The sequence below is a fragment of the Rhinoderma darwinii genome, chromosome 2, assembly GCF_050947455.1.
Source record: "Rhinoderma darwinii isolate aRhiDar2 chromosome 2, aRhiDar2.hap1, whole genome shotgun sequence".
Classification (NCBI taxonomy): domain Eukaryota; kingdom Metazoa; phylum Chordata; class Amphibia; order Anura; family Rhinodermatidae; genus Rhinoderma; species Rhinoderma darwinii.
This window is the reverse complement of record NC_134688.1, coordinates 392,195,305-392,207,644: the sequence shown is the minus strand read 5'-3', so window position 1 is coordinate 392,207,644 and position 12,340 is coordinate 392,195,305. Positions and strand designations below refer to the sequence as shown.

The window sequence follows — 12,340 nt, the reverse complement described above, 5'->3', positions numbered from 1 at the left end:
TAAGAAGTTTCATGTCAGATGTATTGCAATAATTTCTAAATAACAAACATTTTATATTATGCTAAACAATTGAACTGGTTTGGGTAATAAGGGTAAGGCTGGGTTCACACGACCTATTTTCAGGCGTAAACGAGGCGTATTATGCCTCAATTTACGCCTGAAAATAGGGCTCCAATACGTCGGCAAACATCTGCCCATTCATTTGAATGGGTTTGTCGACGTACTGTGCCGAAGACCTGTAATTTACGCGTCAAAGAAGTGCAGGACACTTCTTTGGACGTTTTTGGAGCCGTTTTCTTATAGAATCCAATGAAAACAGCTCCAAAAACGGACGTAAAAAACACCATGAAAACGCTGCGAAAAATGCGAGTTGCTCAAAAAACATCTGAAAATCGGGCTGTTTTCCCTTGAAAACAGCTCCGTATTTTCAGACGTAATTGCAGTTATCGTGTGCACATACCCTAAGAAGAATGACCCCGTCAAGACGAGATAGCAATAGAGTAGATTTTTTTTTTGTTCACAAAGTTTTAAAATCAATTTAAATGTGCTTATGAAAATATTCATATATTAGTGTTTATTTATACAGACTAATTTTATTATCTCAAAAAACATCAAATCTGATATACTTATACATATCAAAATGTTCTGTCTAAAGGCAATAAGATTGTGGAACTTTCACTGAGCTACTTCTCTTTTTGCCATTTATTCCTATTTGCCTCTAAAAAAATAATAATAATAATAATAATAAATAAATAAAATACACTCCTCAATGTTGAAATTGCAACACCAAGAAGGAAAAGTTTTGGAATTGTGGAAATCACAGGATCGATAGACATGTTAATGATATGCAAATGAAAAAAATGGAAATAAAATATTCCAAACATCTTGATTTATTCAGTATCGAGTATGAGCGCCACGCGCAGAAATACACGCACTTACACGCCTTGGCATGCTATGAGTGAGGTTATTAATGATTGTCTGAGGAATGTTATGCCATGCTGAATGCACTTGGGCACACAAATCTGCTGGCAGCTCCCTTTGCAAATGCCGACCAATGACGTCCCAAATGTTCAGATGGGAGACAAGTCCGGAGACGCTGCAGGTGATGGGTAGCCCGTTTAGGCCATACAGGCTGCTCACAGTAGCACGAGCAACATGCTGCCTGGCGTTGTCCTGTTAAAAAACAGCTTCTGGGACACTTTGGAGGGGCATGTCGATGAACAGGAAGCATCGGCCAATCATCCCACACCACTCGATCCGATTTTTGAGGTTTCATGTGGCTAATAGACTTTGCTTTCAATCTGGCTTGTATTTCCATCCCATGTGCCACAGATTGGAGCGAGGTGCTTGAAAACGTGATCATTTGCAGATTTTAGTGACACCTACTACTTCCTCGATATTCATAACCTTACGACTTCTTGGTGTTGCAATTTTAATGTTGAGGGGTGTAGCAACGAAGCACAAGGGCTAAGTGCACAACTACCACGATGAGTCTATTAACAATTAACAGCGGTAATATCTGTAAGGGTATGTTCACACGGCAGGAGAAAACAGCTCCGTAATTTCAACCGTCATGGCATGTTGAGGCGCTTTTTCGCTGCGTCAATTACTGACGTAAATGGAGCTGTTTTTCCATGGAGTCAATGGAAAACGGCTCCATTTAACGTCTGAAGAAGTGACAGGCACTTCTTTGATGCGGGCGTCTATTTACGCCCCGCCTTTTGATAGCGGCGCGTAAAAAAAATGACCGTCGGAACAGAACATCGTAAGACCCATTCAAATGAATGGGCAGATGTTTGCCGACGCTATCGAGCCGCATTTTCGGACGTTAATCGAGGCGGAAAACGCCCGAATTACGTCCGTAAATAAGCCGTGTGAACATACCCTCATGGTGAGTTCACATGTTATGGGGGTTTTTTTTGTAGAGGAACTGCTAGGGAAATGCAGATTAGAAACGCTTGAAAAATACAGGGAAGTGTAAAAATTTATGTGATTTTCCTCCTTTCTTTATACGTTAACTAAAATCCAGAAATAAAATCAATGTGTTTTCTATGCATTTTTTTCAACATTTTCCAAATTTAGTTCTCTTTTTTTTACATTACTACCTGTCATGGCCTCATTACTTCCTGTCCTGCCCAAAAGTTCATCCCCTTCTTTATTGCAGTGGTGTTCCATAATGGCTGAACTTCCTGTTCTCGTAGTGACATAATTCCACTCACTGTGCACATAGATAATATTGTTTTTTCTGCAGTGGGCTTTTTCTCCATAGAAGTTAATGGGGAAAAATGTTTAGGAATCTGACGATAGAGCATGCAGCAGCTTTCAAAATACGTGCCACATCTTCAAAACCACACACATGGTATTTCTGCCGCAATGCAAAAACGTGTATAAACCCAAATATGTGAATATACACTAATATAGCTTTTTGTTATGAAATTTAGGTTTTAAATATTATCAAATATGGTAATAATTATTTAATATTTAAAGTCTTTATAAAGACACATGAATATGGATATCATACAATAGATACCTATAGGCATATTTTAACATCCATCATATTGGTGCCGTGCCCAAACCTCTTTGCAGTGTTACGGAAACAAACGTAACATTTATACTATGGTAGAATGGAGGTGGGGGTCTGTGTGTTGCGGCCGCAATACAGACGATACACTCTTTGCACAAATCGTAAACACTGCAGTATTTTTTTCCTGTTTTTTTCCTTATTTTGTTTGTTTTTTGCTTTTTACATAATAACTGGTTTACTGATAGTTTGTTTCTTTTCTCTTATAGACCATGTTTACAGCATGTGAACTGGGAGTTTTTGATTTACTACATGAGGTACAGGAGCCAATTTCAGCAGCAACCATTGCTTCTCGCTTGGGTGCTAGTGTAGATGGAATGGAGCGGTTGCTTGATGCCTGTGTTGGGCTGAAGCTTTTGAAAGTTGACTTGAAAAATAATAAAGGTAACCTAATTTCAAGAATAAAAAGTTCCTTATTTTAGGTACAAGTAGGCAAATTGGATATGATCACATATAAAGTTGTCCTCAGTGTAGTGAACATTTAGCTGGATAATTACACATGGTACTGGAGCAAATCAATAAGAAACTAGACAACTGGGGGAAACAAGGATCCCCGTTCTGGAGATTGGTAGAGATCCCAGCGGGCAGACCCCCACTGATCCAGAATTTATCACCTGTAACGTCTATGGCCATGGTCCGTCGTTCTGACTTACCCCTCAACGGCCGTGGCCATGGACATCTGAGTTCCTTGCAGCAGCGTCCTCCTGTGATGCACCGGCACTCACTTCCGGATATCGAGACTGTCTCCGGAGGGCGCGCGTGCCCGCGCGTGCAAGGTCTTAAAGGGCCAGTGCGCGCATAATTGCAGGAAGTGTGCAATCTAGCCCAGAATGCTCTGGGCTATAAAAAGGGGTCTGCCCTCTTGTTCTTTGTCAGAGCGTTGTTCGTTACCCAAAGTTTGTCTTGCTAATGGTCCCCTAGTGTCTTCCAGTTTCCTAGTGTTCCCTGTTCCTGTATCCTGTTCCCATGCTATCCTGATCTAGTGCCGTGCTAGGCTGTTGCCGTATTGTGCTGCATTCCACGCCTGTTCTGCTACGCCACGCCTGACGTCTACCTGCCGCCTGGTCCCAGCCGTGCCTGCCTTGCTACTGTCTACATTGCCTCAGGTATCCTCTCTGAACTATAGGCTCTGTACTTCACCTGTTTGGCCAGCTGCCATCCCGCTACGCGGTACGGCCCAGTGGGTCCACACCGCGCATCGTGACATCACCTATCTAATGGATAGGTGAAAATGCTTTAGGCTGGAATACACCTTTAATATCCCAGATACTAAGAGCTCAAAAATATTACTAAATCTCTATCAAGCCCATATATCAGGTAAAAATAAATTTAAATACTCTCCCAGCATGGTAGAAACTGCAATTGTGCAACTATATAATAATATTTGAGATTTGGAAGGTCGAATCCTCCTCGGTTCACAGGGTATTGCAAAATACTTTTGTAATACTTTTTATTCTAACTTGATTTCCCATTCATATAAATTCATTTTTATTGAACGCTAAAGTATTTTATAAAATGGTTAAGAGATCCAAACCGGGCCATTGGTGAGACGCTAAACTACTATTTTTATTTTGTTTCTAAAATATTTAAGAAGGGGATGCAGATTAAAGGGGTTTTCCGGCTCTTTAAAATTGATGGCCTATCCCTAGGAGGACACAGCTGCTGGTTAATTTGCTAGAAGAAAGCTGCTTGTAAAGGGTTAATTTGCTAGAAGAGGACACATCTGCTTTTAAAGGGTAAATCTGCTCAAGGAGTTACTGCTTGTAACAGGTTAATCTGCTAGAGGAGGTAGAGACAGCTGCTTGTAAAGGCTTTATTGGCCAAGAGGAGGAGGATATATCTGCTTGTAAAGGGGTAATCTAGAGGAGGAGGAGGAGGTAGCTGCTTGTAAAAGATTAATCTGCTAGTGGAGGAGGATACATCTGCTTGTAAATGGGTAATCTAGTGGAGGAGGATAAATCTACTTGTAAAGGGGTAATCTGGAGGAGGAGGAGGAGACAGCTGCTTGTAAATGGTTAATCTGCTGGAGGTGGAAGACAAAGCTGCTTGTAAAGGGTTAATCTGAGTCTCTCACTACATACACACAGGGCCAGAAACAGCCACACAGAGGAGAAAGCTGTGACAGGTTTTACATCTGATGCTTCTTCTAGCCATGTCCTGCTGCTGCTCCATAATACTCAGGAGAATCATCTAAGGGCCTGTTCACATCAGCGTTGGCTTTCCGTTCCGAGGTTCCGTTGGAGGTTTCCGTCGGGTGAACCCCGAAACGGAAAGTCAAACTGAAACCACAGCTTTCGTTTCAGTCACCATTGATATCAATGGTGACGGAAACATTGCTAATGGTTTCCGTTCTTCACAATTCCGGCAGGTTTCTGTTTTAACGACGGAATCAATAATGCAGTCGACTGCACTATTGATTCCGTCATAAAAACGGAAATCTTCCGGAATGATGACGAATGGAAACCATTAGCAATGTTTCCATCACCATTGATATCAATGGTGACTGAAACTGAAGCTGTGGTTTCAGTTTGACTTTCCATTGCAGGGTTCACCTGACGGAAACCTCTGACGGAACCCCAGAACGGAAAGCCAACGCTGATGTGAACAGGCCCTTACATTGCTGCGAATATAACTACATCCAGCATGAAGTAAGATAGCAGCAGAGATCTTCACTATATATACAGCTGCACACTCAGTGTTTCCTCCCTCACAGTGGACTTTCACAGCTCACAAGAGGGAAGTCTCACACAGCAGTCAAAGTCTTTTGACCCTGCTGTAGTCATCTCCCTTTCCTAAAGAGCCAGAGCTTTTATCGCTATATTTGAGGAAAGTGTAAGATTTTGGTCTCCTATTACTTAATGAGGTGAAGTAATTACTAATCACTATTAGGGTATGTTCACACGGCCGTAAACGCCCGAAAAACGGCTGAAAAATCGGAAGCAGAACGCCTCCAAACATCTGCCCATTGATTGCAATGTAAAAAACGGCGTTAGGTCCCGATGGGATGTTTTTTTACGCGGCCGTTTTGAAAAACGGCCACGTAAAAAAACGGCCATGAAAAAGAAGTGCAGGAAGCTTCTTGGGACGTTTTTGGAGCTGTTTTTCATAGACTCTATTGAAAACAGCTCCAAAAACATCCGTAAAAAACGCAGCGAAAAATGCAGCGAAAATCGCGGGCGGCTTAAAAAACGTCTGAAAATCAGGAGCTGTTTTCCCTTCAAAACAGTTCCGTATTTTCAGACGTTTTTAGTCTAGTGTGTGAACATGCCCTTACTATCAAGAAGTTTAGGGATTTCTTTAATTATGCACTTCGTCTGAATCCATCACTTTGTATTTTGGGACTCACAATAGATTATTAAGGCTTTGAATTAGAAAACATAGCTATACTCAGCATGGTACTGGTCATGAAATTCATTATGGCTAAGCACTGAGGCCTCATTCACACGGCAGGGTTTCCCGGCCGGGTGCCGGCCGTTCATAAATCGGCCGGCACCCGGCTGCATTGGGAATAATAGACCCCTAATGGGGCTATTCACACGACCGATTTTTTGATGGCCTGGAAAACCGGCCATCAAAAAATAGGACATGCTCTATTTTCACCCGGGTACCCGGCCGCCCGGCTCCCATAGAAGTCTATGGGGCCGGGTATTACACGGCCATCACCGGGATGTGTCCCGAGTGATGGCCGGGTTTTCCGGAGCTTGCGCTCTATCTCCTCCTCCTCACAGCGCAGAGTGCATGTGAGGAGGAGGAGTTGATGCCATTCTGACGAATGGCATCGCTGTACACTGTGTGGCAGGGCCAGGGTGTACAGCAGGTGGAGGGAGCGCTGCGCTGGCTCCCTTCCTCTGCTTGAAAAGCACCCTGGCCCGGCGACACCTTCGATGGCGCCGCTAGCAGCTGCTGCTGCTGCGGCTGCTACTACTGTAGCGACGCCACTATAGCAGAGCGGGGAGGTATCTCCCCGCTCTGCTATGTGCTAGTTGCACTTTAGCTCCTTGAAGGAGCGGAATCCCCATGTTTTCGGGGATTCCGCTCCTGGACAGAGCGCTTGATGTCTCTGTCCATATCTGGGCAGTGACATCAGGGGAAACTCCTGAAGCGGAATCCCCGAACACATGGGGATTCCCCTCCAGGAGTTGCCGCTGATGTCACTATCCGGATCTGCCCGGCCCGGCACGGATGCAAAACTTAATGCAAACCGGCCGGGCAAAAATGGCCGATTTTACCGGCCGACACTCGGGCTCGGGAACGACCCGGTCGTGTGAATCCCGCCTGACTGTCATGAATGGTTCTGGTTATTCTTCAGTGAAGCAAGCTGAAAAGAAAAGAGATTGTGGGGTAAAGTACTTTCATAAGAAATGGGACTCATAGATAGTAGAATAAACGGAAAAAAATATTTGTGACTTATAGAATCAAGGGGTTTTCCCACTAAGAACATTTATCACCTATCCACAGGATAGGTGATAAATGTATAATAGCTGGGGTCCCACCGCACGACCGATTTCAGGAGGAGTTTAAATGGAGCGTGAGTCAAGCATGCACACTGCCGCTCTCTTTAAGGGGATTTCTTCCCTTTCCCTACTTGTTGCAAGGGTCCCTTGACAAAATAAGCTGGTCACAAAGTGTTCCTCTACTGGGACCCCCAGTAATCAGCTGTTATCTGTGGGGAAATCTAACAGTAAGGCCCCATGCACACAAACTTATTTTGTGGGTGAATTGCGGCCCCATTAATTTCTATGGGCCCATGCACACGACCGTGGTTTCCAAAGTCCGGGCATGGCCCAGGAGCCTGGACCGCAAAAAGAACGGACATGTCTTATTACGCCCGTGTTTTGCGGTCCAGGCTCATAGAAGTTAATGCACGCGGCATGTGCACGGCCCGCGATTTGCGAGTGGCCCGCGTCTGACACGCTTCGGTCGTCCGACCCGAAAATCACGGCCGTGCACATTGCAAAGGTCGTGTGCAGGAGGCCTAAGTACTCAATTTTCCTGCATTGCCACCACAGGGGACATTAAGCATTACAATGTCCATTCATATTAATAGGTTATCTGTATAATGCAGGTAATGGCCTCCAGAGTGAAATAAAAGTCTCGAAAAGTAGAAAGGATGGAGCGCTTCCTTAAATACTATTTCTAGACAGTGAAAAAGGTTAAGGATCGGTGAATTCAAGCTGCTCACCTTTAGTGTTGTATGTGACACTGTAACGTCCATGGTCGCTGACCATGAACTCCTTCCATCCAGTTGACTCCCTTCTCTCCAGAGATGTCTGCACATACGGCCGTCCTGTTCCACAGTGACCACCAGGGTGCGCTCGCGAGCTCAGTCCAGACTTAAGAAGCCAAAGCGCACGCAGGTGGGCGATTGAGCTGATTGCGCCCAGAGCACCCTGGGCTATAAGAAGGGCCCAGCCGCTTCCTCCCATGCCTGAGCGTTGTTGTCATACCCAAAGTTTGTCTATGCAAAGTGTTTTCCAGTTCCCAGTGTTCCCCGTACCTGTATCCTGTATCCTGTGCTATCCTGGTCAAGTGCCGTGCTGAGCTGTAGTCGTGCTGTGCTGTATTCCACACTTGTCCTGCTACTCCACGCCTGACGTCTACCTGCTGCCTAGTCCCAGCCGAGCCTGCCTTGCTACTGTCCGAGCCACTATACGAACTATAGACTGTGACCTGCGCCCTGTTGGCCAGCTTCCATACCGTCAAGGCGGTACGACCCAGTGGTTCCACGAACCCAATGTGACAGTATGCTCAGGCCCGACAGTACGCTCAGGCCATGGACCCCGCTGGTCGATCCAAGATCAAGATGACATCACAAGAGATGCGGATGGATATGCTAGACCTCCGGTCTGGACAGGACCAACTCCTCCAGGCCTTGAACATTATCGCACGTCGACAGGAGGTGTTAGCTGCCGTTCATCCTACTACACCTCCTGACAGTGTTGATCCTCAGACTACACCTCCTGGCAGTGTTGATCCCTGTTTATCTTTGCCACTTCCTGACCGCTATGATGGAGATGCAGAGACCTATCGTGGATTTTTGAACCAGGGCCAGATCCACTTCAGCCTGTATGCAAGGGCATTTTCGTCTGATGGCGCAAGGGTCGCTGTCATAATCTCTCTCCCCACTGGCAAGGCCCTTGCATGGGCGAATCCTATCTGGGAGAGACCAGGACCAGAGACCCGTGACTTCCAAGGGTTCCTCCGGACATTTCGCACGGTGTTTGAGGAGCCTGGACGAGTCTCGTCTGCAGCGGCTTCCTTGCAGAACCTACGCCAAGGAGACACCTCCGTGGGCGAGTACGCCATCCACTTCCGCACCCTGGCGGGAGAACTGTTGTGGAACAATGAGGCCCTGGTGGCTACATTCTGTCAGGGACTGTCTCTTATGATTAAGGACGAACTTGCCGCTCGAGATCTACCGTCTACCCTGGATGACCTCATCCTTCTAGCCACCCGGATTGATATAAGGATCCGAGAACGGCTCCTGCTGTCCTCTGATGCCAAATCTTCTAAGGAGTCTGTGAGGATGGACTAGTGTAAGCTTTCTACCCAAGAGAGACAACGCAGACGCACTTCGGGACTCGGTCTATATTGCAGCCTCGGAGGCCATCTTTTGCGTCTGTATCCCCAAAAGCCCTAAAGCCTAGAGTTGGTAGGAGAGACAACCTTGGGTAAAGAGGGACTTCCGTCTAAATTATCCATCTCCGTGACCATAGTGTCCGGCGAGAAAACGCATCGGGTCTCTGCGTATCTGGACTCTGGATCCGCTGCTAATTTCATTCGTAGAGACCTTGTGGATCATCTCCAATTCCCCACTACCCCTCTGGAGAGGCCGTTGGTGGTTGCATGTGTGAATGGACTACCTCTGCCAGACCCAGTTATTGCTGTGACCAAGCCGCTGAGGCTCCAAGTAGGAGCTCTCCACTCCGAGCTCCTCTCGTTCTTTGTCTTGTCCAAAGCCGTTAACCCCGTGCTGCTGGGCCTGCCTTGGCTCTGACAACATGCCCCAGTCCTGGGCTGGAACTCTGGAGAGGTTCTCCAGTGGGGCCCTGGGTTTCACAACTGTTGCCTGGTACAGATTAGTTCGGCTCTGCTTCCTCTGTCTCAGTCATTGGCAGGATTACCTGGTCATTATGCTGCATATTCGGACGTCTTCAGCAAGAGGGAGGCGGAGACGCTGCCCCCACACCGGGCGTATGACTGTCCTATCGAGCTGATTCCTTGTGCATCCCTTCCCCGTGGTAGGGTATATCCTCTCTCCTTGCCGGAGACTCTGTCCATGTCCGCCTATGTTAAGGAGAACTTGGAGAGGGGCTTCATACGGAAGTCTTCCTCCCCGACAGGAGACGGGTTCTCCTTCATCAAGAAAAAGGATGGTTCCCTGCGTCCTTGTATCGACTACCGGGGTCTCAACCAGATCACGGTGAAAAATAAGTATCCATTGTCATTAATCTCAGAACTGTTTGATCGTATACGTAGTGCCAAGATTTTTTCCAAACTAGACCTGCGTGGGGTTTACAACCTAATCTGGATTCGCCGGGGTGATGAATGGAAGACTGCATTTAACACCCGTGATGGACTCTATGAATATCTAGTAATGCCCTTTGGCCTGTGTAATGCTCCCGCGGTCTTCCAGGAGTTCATTAATGACATCTTCCGTGACCTCCTCTATGTTTGTGTAGTAGTCTATCTTGATGACATCTTGATTTTTTCTCCAGATCCTATGACTCATCAGAGACATTTCCATCAAGATTTTCTGCGGTTAAGGGAGAATCGTCTGTACCCCAAGTTGAAGTGCGTGTTTTAGAAAGATGCTCTACCCTTCCTGGGCTGCATCGTCTTGAATCGAGGTCTCGAGATTGATCCTGGAAAGGTAAATCTGTCCTGGAATGGCCACGCCCTCAAGATTTGAGGGCCATACAGCGCTTTCTGTGATTTGCCAATTCTTACAGACAGTTCATCCCAAACTTCTCCTCACTGACTTCTCCTATCTCTAATCTCACCAAGAAGGGCATGAACGCCAAGGTGTGGACTCCTGAGTCATTCAATAGCCTGAAGAGTGCCTTCACGTCAGCCTCTATCCTCCATAATCCAGATGTTTCTCTACAGTTCTCGTTGGAGGTGGACGCCTCCTCTGTCGGTGCTGGTGCACTCCTCTTCCAGAGAGGATCCAAGGGCAAGTCAATGGTATGTGGATATTTCTCTAAACTCTTTTCTTCCGCAGAACGCAACTACTCGGATGGGGATCGGGAGTTACTGGCCATCAAATTGGCTCTGGAGGAGTGGAGACATCTACTATAGGGCACAGCTCATCCAATCATAATTTTTACGGACCACAAGAATCTCACCTATCTCCAGACGGCCCAACGGCTGAATCCTCGTCAGGCCAGGTGGTCGCTGTTCTTTACCAGGTTCCAGTTTAAGTTCTATTATCGCCTGGCTGACAAAAATGTGAGGGCCAATGCCTTGTCCAGGTCTTTCGAGACAGAGGACACAATGGAGATTCTACAGAATAATATTGACCCGTCTTGCATTGCCTCTGTCAACCCCCTGCAAGTTGGGACATTCCTCCAGGGAGGACCTTTGTGCGCCTGGCTGACAGAAGGAGAATCCTCTGCTGGGGACACTGCTCTAGACTGGCAGGTCACACGGGGACCCGTAAAACCCGAGACCTGAATGCCCGTCATTTCTGGTGGCCCACGCTGCCCATAGACATTACTTTCTTCCTGCCCAATGTGTGCAGCTAACAAGGTCACTCACTCCAGACCTGCTGGTCTGCTCCAGCCATTGCCTGTGCCCGATGCTCCCTGGCAGCATATAGCTATGGACTTTGTTACGGACCTGCCTCACTCTTCTGGATGCAGTACTGTCTGGGTGGTGGTGGACCAATTTTCGAAGATGGCCCACTTTGTTCTGCTGACCAGTGTTCCGTCTGCTCCTCAACTGGCCAACCTTTTCATCCAACACATCTTCCACCTGCACGGCTTGCCACGGCATATTGTGTCTGATCGGGGGGTTCAGTTCACCTCAATGTTCTGGAGAGCCCACTGCGAACTCCTCGGTGTGAAGTTGGACTTTTCCTCAGCCTACCATCCTCAGTCTAATGGTCAGGTCGAGAGGATCAATCAGATCTTGGAGAACTACCTACACCACTTCATCTCCAAGCAGCATGATGATTGGGTGAAGCTGCTTCTGTGGGCGGAGTTCTCATATAATAATCACACCAGTGAGTCCACAAGGGACACACTGTTCTTCATTGTCTATGGCCAACACCCACAAATTCCTCTCCCGGTGCCCGATACGTCCAAGGTACCAACGGCTGACTATAGTTTTAGAGATTTCCTGCATATCTGGTAGCAGACTCGATCCTCCAACCTACTGGCAGTCGACCATATGAAATGGAAGGCAGACACATGGAGAAGAGAACCTCCTCAATTTCTCTATGGCATGAAGGTCTGGCTGTCCTCTAGGAATATCCGACTAAGGGTGCAATCATACAAATTTGCTCCCAGGTTCCTCGGACACTTCGAGATCCTACAGCAGATCAATCCTGTTGCCTACAAGCTTTGGCTGCCTCCTACACTCAAGATACCCAACTCCTTCCATGTTTCCCTCCTGAAGCCGGTGGTTCTGAACCGCTATACCAAGACTCCTAGCCCTGCAATTGCCGCCAGCGGTTCTTCAGACACCTTTGAGGTTAAGGAGATCCTGGACATTAAAAAAAGTAAGAGGAAGAACCTTTTATTTAGTAGATTGAAA

The 12,340-nt window shown here is 46.8% G+C and overlaps 1 protein-coding gene across 1 annotated transcript in view; it reads left to right on the top strand.

The window, feature by feature from the left end:
• The window catches only part of ASMT (acetylserotonin O-methyltransferase), a 32,673-nt gene that overhangs the window by 431 nt on the left and 19,902 nt on the right, over nucleotides 1–12,340 (top strand). Inside the window, exon 2 of the mRNA XM_075850777.1 lies at nucleotides 2,791–2,965. Coding sequence (XP_075706892.1) covers nucleotides 2,791–2,965 — 175 coding nt within the window. The remainder of the gene's footprint in view (nucleotides 1–2,790; nucleotides 2,966–12,340) is intronic.